The sequence below is a fragment of the Natator depressus genome, chromosome 2 (genome assembly GCF_965152275.1).
Source record: "Natator depressus isolate rNatDep1 chromosome 2, rNatDep2.hap1, whole genome shotgun sequence".
NCBI lineage: Eukaryota > Metazoa > Chordata > Testudines > Cheloniidae > Natator > Natator depressus.
In genome coordinates, this window is record NC_134235.1 from 131,579,121 (window position 1) to 131,597,533 (window position 18,413).

The window sequence follows — 18,413 nt, forward strand, 5'->3', positions numbered from 1 at the left end:
ATCCTATTTCAGTTCAGAGCTGTACAGTAGCTAATGTCTTTTTGTTATTTAGTAGTATAGCTACTTTACTACCTGCAGACATACAGCCTGTGGTATAACAGTTGTCTGGAGCAGCAGTTCTCAGACTGTGGGTCAGGACCGCAAAGTGGGCCGTGAGCCCATTTTAGTGGGGTCGGCAGGGCTGGCTTACACTTGCTGGGGCCTGGGGCCCAAGCCCCATTGTCTAGGGCCAAAGCCCAAGGGCATCAGCTCTGGGTGGTCAGACTCAGGTTACAGGCCCCCTGCCTGGGGCTGAAGCCCTTGGACTTTGGCTTTCGCCCCTGGACGGTGGGACTCAGGCGGGCTCAGTCCCCCCTCCTGGGTTCATGTAGTAATTTTTGTTGGCAGAAGGAGATCGTGGTGCAATGAAGTTTGAGACCCCCTGGTCTAGAGCTATGGCAATGATTAAGGATGTAGGCCACGTCTGAGGATAATGTTAGAGCTGGGCTTTATGGGGATTGTGCCTTTCCTTGAGCACTGGAGTGCAGTGCTCCTATCAATGGTATTCCAGTCACAAGTTAATACTTTTGTCGTCCTCCCTTATTTTCACAGCCCAATTATGGAAGCTTTTGGCAACGCGAAGACTGTTTACAACAACAACTCAAGTCGCTTTGGGAAGTTTGTTCAGCTGAACATCTGTCAGAAGGGAAACATCCAGGGAGGAAGAATTGTAGATTGTATCCTCTCTTCTTGCTGAGTGCCTTTGTAGTTCAGGGTGACTTGTTCCCTGTATCTGTTCTGTGGAGAGTAGTGGGGGGAAATATTAGCCTTTGCCTGTCCCTCTGCCCACACCCAAAGATTTCAGGTCAAAAAAACTGTCCTGAGTAAACTTCAAGAGAAATCAATAAGTCCAGATTCAGTGTGAGTGTGTCCATCTATCCATTCCTTCATCTAGATATAAAATCATCAAACCTTCTCTCTCATTTCTGGTGGTATGGCTAGTGTGCATGTTTCTTCAGAGTGAGTTAATAATATCTTAACTTCATGGGAAAAACTCTGATTACCAGCTCTTCACCAGCCAGGTGAAATTCATCCAAGGGCATAATGGGCAAGGGTAGCCCTGTACAGAGCAGAAGTGAGAGACTGTACAGAGCCCATTGTGTGAGGGGGGCAGCCTCAGGTTGGTCACGCTGCTTGCACTCAGCCACGCTGGGCTATGCACCAGTTCCACATAGGACGCTGCAGGTTGGGGAATTAGGAGTGTATCCTCAGGATTTGCAGTTACATAGCTGAAGTAGCCATAGGCCCTGTATAGGGCTATTGGGTTGTGGTTCCTATTCCTGCATTGTAGCAGGATTACTGGCTGTGGAACAGCTGCATCCTGCTTGCGTGTCTTTGAGGAGGGTGATTCTGTCCCCACACACTCAGCCTGCCTAGATCTTTGCCCAAAAGTTATTTGTTCACACTTCATGCAAAGTGGGTAAATTTCAACCCTAAAGTAGGCACCAAACTAACCAGCAAACAGAAAGTTAGGCGAAAAGGTAGGTGTCACTTCAAATCCTCATTTGGTCCAGAATATGACAATACTTCAGTATGCTCTGTTGAAAAAACCTTTGGGATTAGAAGTGGCTGAATGTGTTAGTTAGGGAAACTCTCCTCCTTTTGCTGTGCAAACAGATACATGACACAGACCACTATGGTTTTTTTTCTCTCTGAAGTCAAGCCACTCAGGAGTTGTAAACATATAGTTCTTTAACTTCACCGTTTTATTCCTTGATGGATCACTTTCTTCCACACTAAAGATTTATTAGAAAAAGTAAGTCAACATTTGCTGTCATCCAGTATTTTTGTTTTATTCATAGACTTTCTCAAAACTTGCTGGTGAGTAGGTTCCCTTTAAAAATAATCCCCTAAACATCTTATTTGCTTTGACAGAACCGTGTAGTAAGGCAGAACCCTGGGGAGAGAAATTATCACATATTCTATGCACTGCTGGCAGGGATAGAAGAGGAAGAGAAAGGTGAGTGACAAAGCTCAGCTCACACAACTGTTTGCAATGGCTCTTTGCCAGTACTATTTCAGTCATGAAACGCCATCTTGCGATGACAGTGCTGTGGTAAACCAATAACCGAACAAGAGAAATAGGTTATTTATTTAATCTGAATTCACCGAGCATGTTTTGTGAGCTCATCTTGCTACAAGCGGTGTGTCTAGCATAGGAATGCCACCAGGCCTCCTGGGGTTTATTCCCAGCTGCCGCAGACTCACTTTGTGACCTTGGGATAGTTACTCAGGCTGGACACTGTGATGTGGGTTTGTCACTTAGTATCTTGGGTGGGCACTAGGAAATTCCAAAGGGAAGAGAGGAGAAGGAATCGTACTCTCACAGTCTCTTGTCATGAAGATTAACCCCCTAGCAAGAGAAATAGCATTTGTGTAAAAATGTCTAAGCTGTGTTAGCACCACCTTTTTGGCTAACTGTCTGCGTGCAATGAAGAGTACAGACTATGGTGTTTCACAGCTAGATAAAATGAAAATTCTCCAATGAATGTGATACATTTTCCATTGCTATAAACCAGTGGCTCTCAACCTTTCCAGATTTCTGTATCCCTTTCAGGAGTCTGATTTGTCTTGCGTACCCCCAACTTACACCTCACTTAAAATCTACTTCTTTAAAAAAATCAGACATAAAAATACAAAAAGTGTCACAGCACATTATTAGTGAAAAATTGCTTACTTTCCCATTTTTACCATGTAATTATAAAATAAATCAATTGGAATATAAATATTGTCCTTACATTGCAGTGTATAGTATATAGAACAGTATAAACAAGTCATTGTATGAAATTTTAGTTTGTACTGACTTCGGTGGTGCTTTTTATGTAGCTTGTTGTAAAACTAGGCAAATATCTAGATGAGTTGATATGCCCCCTAGAAGACCTCTGTGTACCCCCCAGGGGTACGTATACCCCTGGTTGAGAACCACTGCTATAAACCACTTGAGTTTGTGTCCCTGCTCATGCATATCTCAAGTAAATGAAACATGAATTAATTTTTTAACTTCTAAGATGGTGACTTGTTTTTTCTCTTTGCAGATGCATTTTACTTATCTGTACCAGAGCACTACCACTACCTGAATCAGTCTGGATGTGTAGCAGATAAGACAATCAATGACAAAGACTCCTTCAAGGAAGTCATTGTGAGTTGTTTGACCAGTTCTTTATGGTTCAAGGGTGATAAGTTTCATGTCTCTTTGCTTGATAGTGGTTTCAATGAAAGCTATCATGATCTGCAGCTAACTAGGGTCCTAATCTTGCAGAAGGATCAGTCCATGGTCATGGCTATGTGCAATCCCACTCACTTCAACAGCACTCCGCATGGGCATAAGGTGCCTCATGGAAGATCAGAATCTACTTTTGCTCAGAAGTGACTAATTTTCTGTCATACACTTCGCTATCACAGGGAGCATTTCTTTCCTTGCATGCAGGATATGAAGTCGCTCTCCCACCACTCCTTGGAAAGGAAAGCAACTAAATTGCAGAGCAAAGAGGACAGCAGTGGAAGGCAATCAGACATTCACCCAACTTACCTTCCAAGCACAACTTATGTAGAATTACCATTACAGTAGTTTATAACAAAGGACATATGTATTCATACCTAGGTGCAAATTCCTCAACGCATGGTGGTGGGGATGAGATGCTACAAAGTAAATACATTAATAATGCATATCCGAAATAGGACACCACAGGATATAACAAGGGACATACACATAGAGCGATGGAAGCACAAAGCGTCTTGTTTCACAATTGATTGTGAACCTGTACGTTTTCTGATTCATTCCCACTTTTTTTGACAAAACCAAACAAGTGTTCTATTGTTTACCTAACTTACCCCAAGCATCCATTAGAATACAGTGTACTCCCTTCCCCTTCCAAAGGTATTTGCACCTTGTGTAAGATTTTAGTATCTGGAATAAACTAGATAGCTTTTTTCTTCATAACTATTGGGTGTACACTGTGAGGGCTGGTTATGTGTATAAAAGAGAAGCATCACTTCCTTTTGTGACTGCTGCTTATGCTCCTGGGACAGTTCATACAAATCTGTCAAAAATACAGAGCAATCAGGAAGCAGCCTTTCTTTTATGGGAACATTAACCTTCTTACTAAAAGAAAACAAGCCACCTTATTTTACATGACCAGTGTACATATTTCTGCTGCTTCTCTCATTTCAAGGCTTCGTACACTATCTGCACCATTTACTGAAATTTGGAAATAGCAAATCCATGGTAGTACGTGGACTTCTGCAGCTTTCCAGTCTCTTCTAGCCATGTGCCTTTGGGGGAGAAAGGGTGCGATAAAGATAATCTGGTATGTGGAGTAAGTGATCAAATAAGATTATTAAATCGAATGGAAAGACAGGTGAAATGGAGGCACTAACACTAATTGAGGATTTTTCTGAGTAGCCTTAACTTTCACACCCACATTAGCTTCAGCAATTAGCTACAGTAATTAGCTGATTCTTACTATTACCATAATTATCAATTTCTTTTCCTAGTACTACCTTAATTTCAGTGTGGCACGTACTCTGTGGGATTTGAAAACCAATAAAAGGGTCCGGTACAATTTATTTAAAAGGTGTTTATGTATATTTGTTTTTGCAGCTATAAAACTACCTAATTTCATGACAGACATATTTTTGTGGAAGTGGGTGATATCCGCATTGCAGTCATCTAGTTCAGGTTGAGTAGCATGACATTTAATTTGCGCTAATCAGCGTGAGGCAGGTAGAGCATGAAATTAACTTGACATGTAAATCTTGCATTCTGGAGTATTTTACAAGCAGAAATTTGGGCACAGAATGGGGGCATTTCCACTCTGCTTTCCTTATAGTGAAGGACAGGGACATTTTGCATCATCAGTTTCTGTTCCTTCCCCGTTTCATGCATCCCCATCCCTTGCTTCCTTACAGATCTTCGTAAGGCCTGAGAACGTGACTTCAGTGACTCAAAATTCCTAAGCCGTACTTCATTCTTTTCTTTCAGTCATATGCATTCTAATGACCTTTTTCCAAGAGGCTACAGATGATTTCCCCTCTAGATGTTTTTCTTTCCTTTGTGTTCCAAAAGGTCTTCTCCATTGGAGTGGGGATCTGCAGTGTGAGCGCACACACATGCCTTCCTAAGTATTCTTGTGACATCTGTTATTACTGTGCCATGAGCTGGATCCTATTAATAAAATTTCTTCAGCTTGTACCACCCTCTATAGCTATAACTGTGGCCGACAGGATTAGAGACAATCACAAAAAATTTGTTAAAATCATCAGGAACAAGTGAAATTACTGGGTGAAGTTCCATGGTCTGTGTTATGGATGTCAGATTAGATCAGGGTTTCTCAATCTGTGGCTCATGAACCAAAAGGCTGCAGTCCCACGGGGCTGGCTGAGTTCAGTTCCTCACTCCTGGTGTTGTGATTTCTGGGGTCGCAGTGCGACTCGAGTTTAGCCTAGCTGCCCCTCCATCATGATGGGTGGGGTGGGCAGCCAGACCAAATTTAAGTGAGTGGCACTGTGACCTCATTTGCCAAGTCACAAAACCACTCACAAAAACTTGGCCCTGCAGGTCCCTCGTTAGGGAAGCTGGGCCAAAACTGAGTGGTGCTGCGACCTGAATGTCACAACGTCCGGAGCCCAGCCAGCCCTAAGGGACCAGAACTTCAGTAGCTGCTGTTATGGTATGCACAGTGTCCTTTTTAGTACCAATTACGTTAATATGTATATTCTATATCATGGGTAAGGAATACTTAGTAAGACAAGTGTTTTTTGCACTAAAGCTATTTACTGGGTTGTGACAGGCTATCAAGGTTTATGAATGGGTCCTGAGCCCAGAAAGGTTGAGAACCACCTTGATCATAGTGATCATAAAATTATGAATCTACCCACAAAGTATTGGCAATTGTAGATATTTATTGTGTATTGGAAGAGTGTACATTTGTTCAGATCTACAGTACTAAAAGGTGGTGTATGTTTTGTGGGGTTTTAGTAGTTATTATAACAGCTCTTTCTGTGCAGACACAGTGGAATGGATTCCCAGAACTTCTGCAGATATCCCTTTCCTTCTTATTTACTAAAAATGTTATTGCAAGTATGTGACTGGAGGTGTGGCAGGGGTAACAGGACGATCCCCTGCCAGTACCTTGGAGGGATGATAGGTATGAGAGTGAGGAGAGAAGAGATCTTCTTCCTAAAACCCTAAGATGGCTGACTTTGGGTAGAGCTCCTTTGTGGGGAGGAAGTAATTCCGAGAGCAACTGCAAAAACACCTCTCAGTGCTGCTTGCATTTTGCAAAATGACACTATTGTCATTATTGATACACACTATGACCAAAAAGAACAGGAGTACTTGTGGCACCTTAGAGACTAATAAATTTATCTGAGCATAAGATGAAGTGAGCTGTAGCTCACAAAAGCTTATGCTCAAATAAATTTGTTAGTCTCTAAGGTGCCACAAGTACTCCTGTTCTTTTTGCGAATACAGACTAACATGGCTGCTACTCTGAAACCTGTCACTGTGACCAAAGACCATCTTTTTGTAATCACATTTGCACAGAAATACAACACACTCCAACAGCCCTACTCAAATATATCATGCTCTGTGTATTCCGCGTCCCTGAATTAAGAGTATTTCATCAGTGCAAACCATGAAATACAATGAATTTGCACAATCTGATTCAGATTGCAGCACTGTAGAGAGACATTTGGAAAACACAAGCCATTCCCAAAGAAAATAGTTGTCTGTTTTGCTTGCATTAATCCAATAATACATGTTTTACATTTTTTGTTTTTTGTTTTTGATATACAGTGGAACCATGGTCATTCTTACTTTGCCCATCTGTAAATCCAGTAGTTTTCACAAAAAACCTATGTGTTGCCCCAGTTAGTAGAGTACAATAATGAGGTTTTTCACTAGGACTTTGTTAGTTTCTCAAAATATGAAGCGGAACATTAGTGTTATAAGTAAAACTAAATTACAGTGCACTGACAAAGTACATTGCATGATACACGTTTGGTCGCCTCCATGAGTAATCTGCAAAATCTGGTAACACACAGGGGAGGTTCCTCCAGGTTGCTAGTACAAATTAGTGAGGTTTTTTACTATCTCGCAAAATACCCAAGCACATGCATATCTTTAATCAAGTTCTGTTGCAGTGGAACAGCTCCTTAGAGGGTCAGTGACACTCAGGGGGATGAGATTTTAAAGATGTCAGTGTTTTACTTTGTGCTTAAAGTTGCACACATCATGTGTTAAAATGCTTGTGTGGATTGAGGGCTAAGACAAGAGATGCATTTGCTGTTCCCATTCCACTGTTCCTATGTCTTTCAAATGCTAAAGGCTGCAAAACTCAGTTGTTGTGTTTTGTAATTTACCCTCTATCATCTACTTCAGTTTCTGGTTCTCCAATAAAATCAAACACAAACTGAAAGAAATATTTTCTTCCAGACTGCAATGGAGGTGATGCAGTTCAGCAAGGAGGATGTGCGAGAAGTTCTTAGGCTGCTAGCTGGCATTCTGCATCTAGGGAACATTGAGTTTATCACTGCTGGTGGGGCACAGGTGTCCTTCAAAACAGGTGAGATCGTTATGGGATGAGGAAATATCCATGACTGCTTAATAGCAGTGTTGGAAACCATGCAAGACAAAAGTCTCTGGTTCCTTTTTAAGATCTGTGAATGATGTTTAAAATGCCACCGTTGGTGTTCTATGAAGATGAAATGAGTTACTCCTTGGCACTGAACTCTGCCTCCAGTTCAGGAAAGAACTCAAGCATATGCTTAACTTTCAAATGTGCTTAAGTCCCCTGAAGCCAATGTTTTCCTGAATTTGGAATGCTTTTCCGTAAGTTGATGGGACTTAAGCATGTACTTAAGTGCATTCTGGATTCAAGACTTCAGTGCACTATGCCTGCCTTGTTTGCCAAACTTTTCTTCTATTCACCAGAAACATCTAGATGATTCGGGGGGAAAGCAGAAGTACGCTCTCCTGAATGAGGAAGTGGGTATTAGGTTTCTGTATCCATAAAACCAAACATTAGTATTAGCAATAACATTAGGTGTGGATTTTTATTATGTTAAGAACAAATTAAGGGCTTCCAACGGTGATCTGTAATGAATTGGGGGTGTTTTAAATCAGCTTCTTTCTTTTGTGCACGTTTATAACACTGTATCTTATTGTTTCAGGAGCACTGAAAAGGAATAAGTGATTTAGACAACCACTGTATCAATTTTGTTGTAAATGCATTTTCAAGGCAATATTTCAATCTTGTTGCTCTGAAGTTGAGCATCCAGACATTAATAACTGGGTTTGATTGACAGTGAAAATGAGTACAGGGATTTAACCTGTGTCGAGATGCTGTACTGGGATGCATTAGCAGCTGGATTTATGCATACATTTCAGGAGAGATTAGACCTCTGTGAATGACAATTTCTTTATGATTATAGGTTCTCAGAGGAAGAATTAAAGAGACACCCTCACTCTAAAATTTAGTCAGTTTCAAATACGAGTTAAATGTTTTCCAGAATTTCATCTGTCCCTGAACTTCCTTGCTAATTTTTTTGTGTTTACCATGTCGTTTTCCTATTTCTTAAAATGTGCTTCTTTCCTCTATTGCTGGGTGAAACACCCACATGACTAAGAAGGGAAACTGACTAACCCGACTGAATAGGGAAGAGAGTGAAAATTGAGTGAAACAATACAGAATGCTATCAAGTGCATAAAGTAAATTAAATGGGAAGTAGACGGTGGTGCCAGTTCTGCACTCCAGTATGGTGGATGAAAGTGGTAGCTGATGGGAGCCAGGTGTGGTTCCCTGATTAAGGGCTGCTTGGCTTCAGTGGAAGGAAGTTAGAGCAGGACTGGAGCTCAACTGTGTCCACCGTCTCCTCGCTTCAGCTGTGAGGGGATGTCTGGTGTAGAAGGCAGCTACATTACCTTTGCCAGTACTTTGCATAAGGAGATCAAAGTCCCTTTAGCAGACCAGAGAATCCAACTCAATATTTTTTCTAATTTCTGTCAGAAGCTGCTTTGGTGTTGCTTCTAATTACAGTAGGTTAAAAAAATGTTGAGATAATTGTGCCTTCCGCATATACGTGTGTATTTATTTTTGGCTCCTTCTGTTGCTAGCTCTGAGTACATCTGCAGAGTTACTTGGGCTGGACTCAACACAGCTGACTGAAGCATTGACACAGAGATCAATGATACTCAGGGGAGAAGAAATCTTAACACCTCTCAGTGTACAACAGGTAAAGACATACCACTTCGGATATATTTTAACAAAACAATTGGGCCAGACTTCCAGCTGATCTAAAACCAGCATAGAGTTCCACTGAGACCAACGACTACAATGAACCGACAGCGTGAAGCATGTATAAGGGCTTGTCTGCATGGGGGTACTCAGGAAAATTAATCTGAATTAACAAATTTAGAATTGAAGTAGTCTTCATTCTGTGTCCATAAAGGGGTTTAATTCACTTTAAATAATCCACTTTTAATTCACACCTTGGTTCATTTGGATTAATTTTCCTCAATGTCCATATTTAGACAGGCCCTAAGAAGCTGACATCAGAATTTTAGTCAGATAACTTGTTGGGGAGTGGGGCACAGGTTCAAGTAATCAATATATTACAGGATTTTCTAACGTGGTTTAAAAACAAGTTATGATTTGAGTCACATAATGCCAGAGATGTGCATAGGATTTTATAATACAGATAAAGACCAAATCCCTGCCTGTCTAGGAGCCCAATCCTGCATGGGATCCACTAGCCCTGTGCCTTTTGTAGAGTCCAGTTGACTTTAATGAGTCTCTGCACAGGTGCAGGAATCCAGGCTAGCAGATCCCAGTGCAGGATTAAGGCCTAAATTAAGACAGGATCAAGAGTAGATGACCTCATGGGGTGGGGAAGAAGAGGTGGACAAGTCACAGAGACAATTTGGTTGTCCAGTCATTTGGGAAGCTAATGCATGCTGCTTCTTTGTTACATTTTGTTTTTTAAAGTCTTACTTCATAAAATACAAAAATATAATTTATAAAACTCCTTGAAGAAGGGGTTGTGAGACTAGGCTGAGAGGAGGAGAGAATGGAAGTGTAGCTCCCAAGGTCATGAAGGGCCTTACTGTGCTAGAGAGCAGCAGGAAAGAAAGCATGGCAGAGGCAGGGTGGAAAAGGGGTACAAAAGAGGTGGGGGCATTCAGTTTAGCAGTTTGGGCCGAACAAACAGGATTAAAGGAGCATAAAAGGAGGCAGCACTTGAGAGTTAATCATGAGAAATGTTGTGGAGAGCCTTGAAGGTAACACTACCTAATTATTTATTTAGGGGCGTGTTCTGTTGATATCCTTACTCACACTGAGTAGTACCTTACTCTGCAAGTAGCTCCATTGGATTTCAGTGAGGCTGCTCTTGCGGTTCAGAGCTATTCAGTGTAGGGTAAGAATCTGGCCCTTAGATTTTTAGAAATCTCTACGGATGCCCACCTTGTAATTATAAGAATATGAGAGCTCCCATGCTGATCTAGATCAATGGTCTATCCAGCCCAGTATCCTGTGTCCGACAGTGGCCAGTACCAAAGTTCAGGGGTGTGTACAGAGCAGAGCAGTTGGAGTGATCCACCGCGTCTTCCTCTTCGGGTTTTTGGCAATCGGAGGTTTAGACTCACCCTGTGCGTAGGGTTGCATCCTTGGCCATCTTGGCTAATAGTCATCGATGGACCTATCCTCCATGAACTTATCTAGTTCTTTTTTTGAGTGCAGTTATACTTTGGCCTTCACAACATCCCATGGCAATGAGTTCCACAATTCATTATGCATTGTGTGAAAAGGTACTTCCTCTTGTTTGTATTAAACTTGCTGCCTATTAATTGAATTGAATAACTGCTGGTTTTTGAATTGTGGGAAAGGGTAAATAGCACTATTCACTTTTTCCACACCATTCATGATTTTATAGATCTCTATAGGTGGAGCAGGAAGGGCTTCCTTGGTTAAAGTTGCTCGACACTTCTCACTATAGAATCCTGTTTTTAGTTGCCTGTACCTTTGTCAGACTTGAACCATTTGGGCTAAAATTTCCCAAGCCAGATAGATGCCAGCCTCAGGCTCAGTTTTGGAAAGTTTCAGCAAAATAGGGTTCAGCCACTTCTAAGAATGAGATTAGGGAAAAGCATACTGTACATTCATATATATGTTTACATACAAAAGAGCTGAATTTAGGTAGCACAGGCACCCTTAATTGTGGTATTTCCTAATTTTTGAGTGTTTGACTTTGAAACCTTAACTTCTTTTTAAATGCAGTATAAATACTGAATTATAATAACTCACAGTAGAGCTTTCAATCATTAGTGCTTTAATTGTAATCAATGTAATGTATATATACCTGATGGAAATATGAAACTGCATGTATTGTGCTTTTTCATTGCACTGGGCAAAGAACAGTGGCAAAAAGTGGTTTCAAATTAAATTAATATGCTGTGTATTACCTCTCCAATGCAGGCAGTAGATAGCAGAGATTCTGTGGCTATGGCACTTTACTCCCAGTGTTTTGCATGGGTTATTAAAAAAATCAACAGCAGAATCAGAGGCAAAGAAGATTTCAAGTCCATCGGAATTCTTGATATATTTGGATTTGAAAACTTTGAGGTATGTTCCAAAAAAATTGCTGGGAATTGATTCATTAATTTTTATGTATGCCATTGTTCCACAATTCCCTGTAACGTCTCTAGAACTGGATTATCAAATGCTTTAGGACTTAAAACGAATCAGTTTATCATTACAAAACGAACGGCGTTGGAAGTATTTACCTTTGAATGTCTGTGGTTTTTCAGGTTAATCGTTTTGAGCAGTTCAATATTAACTATGCAAATGAAAAGCTTCAGGAATATTTCAACAAGCACATTTTTTCCTTGGAGCAACTGGAATATAGCAGGTAAGAATTACAGCTGGAGTTTGAAAGGTGCCTAGGGGAGAGAAATAACCAAATCCTTGAAATTCAATGGGATTTGGGTGCCTAACTCCCATAAGCACACTTTAAAAATCCTGGCCTATAGCTGCATATCATTATTTTTTTTTTAAATTGATTTTACTCTAACTTGCATGATAGGCATAGCAACTCCCCCCCTCCTCCCAAAACATTTCTGTAATTATGAATAAAATGTCCTCTCTTTTCTTACACTAGAGAAGGGCTAGTTTGGAAAGATATTGACTGGACAGACAACGGAGAGTGCCTGGACCTTATTGAAAAGGTAATACGTTATTTGATATTGTGGTATGCATGGACAAATTACTGTGTTCTCATCACTTGTGTAAGCAGGAATTTTAAAGCAGCGTATGGTCAAAAGGCAGACTATCTTTTATTTGTTTAAATGTTGATCTTTTAATACAGTGGTTTTCAAACTTTAGTAGATCGTGTATCACTTTCATAGGATCAGTACACTTTCATGGACACATACCCCTCCCAATCCCAAATTCCTCACTTTGCCTATAATTTACAATGCATGGTTGCATACAAGAATGTATTAGGAGATCATTAAATGGATAGCAGGAGATCATTAAATAGATAGCTTGGAGAAAGATTCACAGTAGTGTGATGCTTCAGGACTGCAACCAAAATCAGGATTCTGTTGCACTAGGCACTGTAGAAATGTAGATAAAGGGAGAGTCCCTGCCTGAAATCTTTACAACCTAAATAGACAAGACATACAAATGGCTGGGGGGAAGAGATGAAACATACAAGCAGAATGAACTGTAGGATGGGTGACAAAGATCAGATTAGTTCCACAATTTTTAAATTGCTTTGTTGGGTGGGATTTTGTTGGGATGGGGGTTATATATTTTATCTCTGCTCTTAAATTCCTTTTCCTGAATGTTAAACTTTGCATTTCAATGTATCTAGTCTTCTCTTATTGTCCATTTTCCCCCACTGCCCTAGTGTCTCCAGGTCACTTTTGCAATTTATTTCTGTCCTCCTGTGTTTTTATTAGTTTCCCCTCCCCCAGTTCTTTTCCATCCATGAAATTGATTATGGTTGAATGTACACCAAAGAAACACACAACATGGAAAGTCATGAAACAGCTGCACAGTGTTGATATGTGTGAGTGCATGTGGTCTTCGTTGGGGTGGAGGAGAGGTGAAATCTATTTAAGTTCTCTCCTTGGAACCAGTAACTCATGAGTGCCTGTCCCTGTTCAACAGCGACTCCGTTTGGGGCATAGGACAAGTTACTTAACCTCAGTATCCCTTTCGGTAGAACTATAATACCTGCCCGCTTCCCAGGGCTGTTGTGAGAATCAATCAATACTGCAAAGAACTTATAAAAGATTAGATGTGGTGGTGTTTATTAAAAATTGAATTTAGTTGGTTAAAAAAGATTCTGGAAATCCTAAAAGAGTCCTAGATCGTTATGCAGTTAATCAGTAACTGACTTGAAGAAAGATACATGCTTCAACACTGTGACAGAAGTAGCTCTGCGGACCACTTGGAAGTGTTTCTCTAACCTCAGGTTGAGAATACTTGTGCAAATAACCACATTGCAATTTCTAGCTATTCAGAATATAGCTCCAGCTGGACTATTGGCTCACCCAAAGCAAATTTTTAAGAAAAACAGGATAAATCCCCTTCATTTGAACAGTGACTTTGGGCTAAAAAAGTGCTCACGTTTTCAATAACTGCTTTTTCCTCCATTGTTTTGCTTTTACCTGCTTTACGTTCCCAGAGGAATCCTTTTTCTCTAACAGCGTTACAGTTTCCTGTGAGAGTTTTTATGATATATTGGTTCACTTATGCCTCTCTTGACAGCATCTTCAAGACGATTTTCACTAGTGGAAAGATCAGTGTAAACACTCGATGGGCTAATTCATCCTTGTTCTCTTTATTTTTACTGATCTAGAAACTTGGCCTGCTAGCACTAATCAATGAAGAGAGTCATTTTCCTCAAGCGACTGACTGCACCTTGTTGGAGAAGTTACACTCCCAACACGCCGTATGTGATACTCTAATTTATTTAGTGTGCCATTTGTAAGATCCTTTGTTTCTCCAGAGGTTTGTGAGTCATATTCATGGATGCATAATCTTACAGTACATATTAGGCCCGATTCTATTCCCAGTGAAGTCAGTGGTCAAGTCATTTGCTTCAGTGGGAGCAAGAGGGAGCTTGTTATCTGAAAATACACAAAGTGTGTATAGATACTTCCATATGCATAGATAGGTATATGGAAAGGTAATGAAATAGGCCAGATTCTAATCTCAGCTACACCAATGTAAATCCAGAGTAACTCTATTCACTTCTCCAGAGTTATTCCAGATTTACATTGATATAACAGACTCGAATTTGGCCTGATGTCCATATTCAGTTGATCATTACCTTTATTGTATAAGAGCCCCTTTAATATAAAGACAAGGTGGGTGAGGTAATATCTTTTATTGGACCAACTTCTGTTGGTGAGAGAGATGAGCTTTCAAGCTACACAGAGCTCTTCCTCAGGTCTTGGAAAGGTGTACCTGAGCAAGAGCTCTGTGGTGCTCGAAAACTTGTCTCTCTCACCAACAGAAGTGGGTCCAATAAAAGATATTACCTCACCCACCTTGTGTTTCTAATATCCTGGGACCAACATGGCTACAGCACCCCCTTTAATACAGGCATATTGCTGTTTTCACAACTACCTAACCTGACAACTGCCAGTTAAGACAAGCCCTTCTTGTCCACTGTGTCTTTAACTGATCACTTTGCCAGATGGCTTAGGGTTAGTCTAATGCCTTTTAATGTACTATAAATATCCTGTTACCGTGTTCGAAGCAGCTCCAGACTAACAAACCCTATTACAAATATAGATATGGTTGTTTGCTTTTGGAGCACTAATCTTTTAAGGTGTTCACTGAAAGACAGTGGTTTGGACAAATTCAGGTTGAAGACAACTTGGCCCTTTATCTAGATTCCAATTGTTTTCTCCACTAAAATGTTTTTATTCTTCCTTAAATTAGAACAATTCCTTTTATGTGAAACCAAGAGTCGCTGTTCACAACTTTGGAGTGAAACACTACGCTGGGGAGGTAATTTTCTTTTCTTCATTTGGTAAAATGCTTCCAAACAGTGTTTCAGAATCACAGCCACTCACAAATTAACTGAAGCATTCTGTTCCCTCAGTGCACTTTATGGTACTGCCTTTGTGAGGAGTACTTAATGACTGCGCTTTTTATTTGAGCCTGTTCTGCTTTTTACTAGGTCCAGTATGATGTCAGGGGAATCTTAGAGAAAAACAGAGATACTTTCAGAGATGATCTCCTAAACTTGTTACGTGAAAGCAGGTATGTTGGTGCACTGGCATTGTGGGATGATCCCGGGAGGTGCCACATGCTCGGATTTCAGTGGGAGTTGAGAGCAGTACATGCAATGTAGGATTGGACTGAGGAGAAGTGAGCAACAAACAAGTGGCCAAGGAGATGGGCACTTAATAAACTTCTCTTGTGTACAGTTCCAAATATAATACCACTACTCTCTCACATTGGGCCAGATTCTGATACCCTCACACAGGCGGTAGAGTACCTTATTCCTAATGATTGCACTGCATGTGTTAGAGGAATAAGGTACTACTCAGTGTGAGTAAATGTATTAGAATCTGGCCCAGGATACTTCATATTTTTAAGGTGCTTTACCAAACGTAGGTATGATTCCTCTGTCTCTCCCTCCCCTCCCCCCCCGCCTCTCATAAGGCCTGATTCTGCATTCCTTGCACTTTCCTGACCTTTACTGTACTTGGAGTTTGGGTGCACATGGAATTGAAGATCAGGCCTGTAAGCTCTCTGCAGCAGGGACCATCGTTTTGTTCATTGTTTGTACAGTGCCAACCTCTGTGGGGTCCTGGTCTGTGACAAGGGCTCCTAGTGCTACAATAGCACAAATAATAACAACAGCAATGTAGTAAATGACTTGCGGGGAGATTTTCGGGAATTTAAGTGCATACATCCTGCTGAAAGTCGGTGGGACTTGTGCTGCTCCTAAATCCCTTAGGTGCTTTAAATTTTTTTCCTTTTAATAAATCCCTAATTGTATGTTATGTTTTCATGTTATGCCTGAGGTCACATTTCTTCCAGTTGAAATATGCAGCTACATGCAACAGGGGAGTTAAAGCCATAGGGCCTGGTTCTCTTCTCACTTACCCTCGTATCAATCAGGAACAATTCCATTCAAGTCAGCGGTTATGTTGCTGTCAAAGTGGTGTGAGGGGCCTCCTGTAGTCCTCTGTAATGTACATACAACACCCACAACTAAGTGCTGAAGCTTTAGTTCCCACACACAGTTATTTGCACCCTTGTGAAAAGTAAACAGGAAATGTTATTTCTTGGTCTTCCCTCCAGTGTAGCATCCATTAAGGTCAATTGGTTGAATGACGATCAAGTAAAAAGTGATAAAGATGATAAGATCTAGCCATTCATTTCCAAGAGGAGGTGTTGAGAATGTAGTGTGTAGCATTTGGACTATTTTTTCTTGGTCTCATTGCACAAATGATACATCTGAAAGGTCGGTGGCTAATTGTTGTTGGAGAGTCAATAGGAGTTATTTTTCTTTAAGGAGCTAAGCTTGCTCAGGATTGTACTATGGTAAATTTTGTGGTGTCTCGGGATATTTTGTAAAGGTTTTTCCTTCCCCATTTCAGACTTGATTTTATCTGTGATCTGTTTGAACACGTTTCAAGTCGCAACAACCAAGACACCCTTAAATGTGGAAGCAAACACCGGAAACCCACGGTCAGCTTGCAGTTCAAGGTTGGTTAATATGTCCTCTCCTCTACTGTCAGCAACTGACAGATGATAAAGAATCAGTAGTCAACAAAGACCCAGAGTGGCTGGGCTGGGCGTATATGTCCCTTGGAGATTTAAAATGCTGAAAATCTTCAGTACCAAAATGTTGCCTCCTCCCATATGAAACTTCAGTCGCTAATCATGTAATCAACAATGTTTGCCTCAGGAAGAAGCTGACCTGCAAAGCACCTGCATCTTCATTCCCATTCATTGACTTGTCCGTCTTGTTTTAACTGTGTTGGCCTCTCCCTGGACTAGACCCGGCATACTTCATAGGTGTTTGTCTTGCTCTTACTCCCCATCTCGCTCAGTTTCCACTTCTATCATTGGTTCCTTCACAGTCTTACTATTCTTAGGCCTGGTCTACACTAGGAAATTAGGTTGGTATAATTACGTCGCTCAGGGGTATGGAAAATCCACCACCCTAAGCGATGCAGTTAGTCTGACCTAACCCCCAGTGTAGACAGTGCTAGGTCAATGGGAGAATTCTCCCGTCAACCTAGCTGCCACCTCTTGGGGAGGTGGATTGCCTGTGGTGACAGGAGAACCCTCCATTCAGCGTAAGTAGTGTCTTCGCTGTAGCATTTTAAGTGTAGACTGGCCCTAAGTGCCTCCCTGTCTGTCACTTTTATTTTAAATTGGCTATGCTAATATATAATCTGGCCTCTGCGGACATAGCAGCAGGCCTTCAGTGGGCATAAACCAACATAGCTCCATTGAAGTCAGTGGAGCTGTATTGACTTACACCAGCTGGAGATCTGGCCCACAGTGGCTCCAGCATTGTGACTTAGGAGGTGCTTACAGCCATACATATGAAATGATCCCAAAATCAGCTGTGAAATTGGCCTGAGACACTGAAATGAGGTCTGCACACTAGGAAAAATAAGCACCAAATACCTAATAAAAATGCTTTCCAATCCTTGTGTTGAATAGGGATGCAGGGCAACATTTTAATTATCTGCCTTCTTGGACAAGGAGAAGCAGGTGAATGATTGTCAGACACATGGGATGGGTTTAAATGGCAGGCTGCAACATTATTCATTATATCTTGGGGAGGGGCACAACATTGCCAGCCCCCAGCTGTCATGTACCAGCCATTTAACTGGTTCTGCAGTGCATGTTGCAGGGCTTTTATCATGAACCAAAAACTAACTTAGGGTAGGCCATCCCTGGTGTACCCCACAGTCTCAATTCAGTTGTGAAACCTCTCCTCCCTTCCTCCCCGTTAAGGGGATGGAGTGACAGAAGCCACAATGCTGGATGGGGGAAAACTCAGTCTGCAAAAACTTCAAGCTCCTTCCCCCTTATAAGCACACAGTCCACTTGCACAATCCTGGGTCTCATTTAGCTCTGGGAGCTGGCAGTTAAGTCTTTACTCGCACTGGACACCAGTTGACAGTTGTGAAGAGTTGGTAGTTTAACAACAATATAGGAACCTCGAATCCTTGTTTCTAACCCAACTGTGCCTCCAGAAGGCTACAAGGAAGGTGAAAAAACTCACAGGACTACTTGCCAATTTGGTGGTTTGGGACAAAATTCCTTCCTGACCTCTTAAAACAGGCGATAGGAAAGATCCGCAGCATCATAAGTGGCAAAGCT

General features: G+C 41.2%; 1 protein-coding gene across 1 annotated transcript in view; it reads left to right on the top strand.

Moving 5' to 3' along the window:
• MYO10 (myosin X) overlaps positions 1-18,413 on the top strand; it is a 273,342-nt gene that overhangs the window by 169,382 nt on the left and 85,547 nt on the right. Inside the window, exons 6-17 of the mRNA XM_074945009.1 lie at positions 592-716; positions 1,925-1,999; positions 3,075-3,178; positions 7,475-7,604; positions 9,155-9,273; positions 11,514-11,660; positions 11,846-11,946; positions 12,196-12,262; positions 13,906-13,998; positions 14,997-15,065; positions 15,238-15,320; positions 16,670-16,778. Coding sequence (XP_074801110.1) covers positions 592-716; positions 1,925-1,999; positions 3,075-3,178; positions 7,475-7,604; positions 9,155-9,273; positions 11,514-11,660; positions 11,846-11,946; positions 12,196-12,262; positions 13,906-13,998; positions 14,997-15,065; positions 15,238-15,320; positions 16,670-16,778 — 1,222 coding nt within the window. The remainder of the gene's footprint in view (positions 1-591; positions 717-1,924; positions 2,000-3,074; positions 3,179-7,474; positions 7,605-9,154; positions 9,274-11,513; positions 11,661-11,845; positions 11,947-12,195; positions 12,263-13,905; positions 13,999-14,996; positions 15,066-15,237; positions 15,321-16,669; positions 16,779-18,413) is intronic.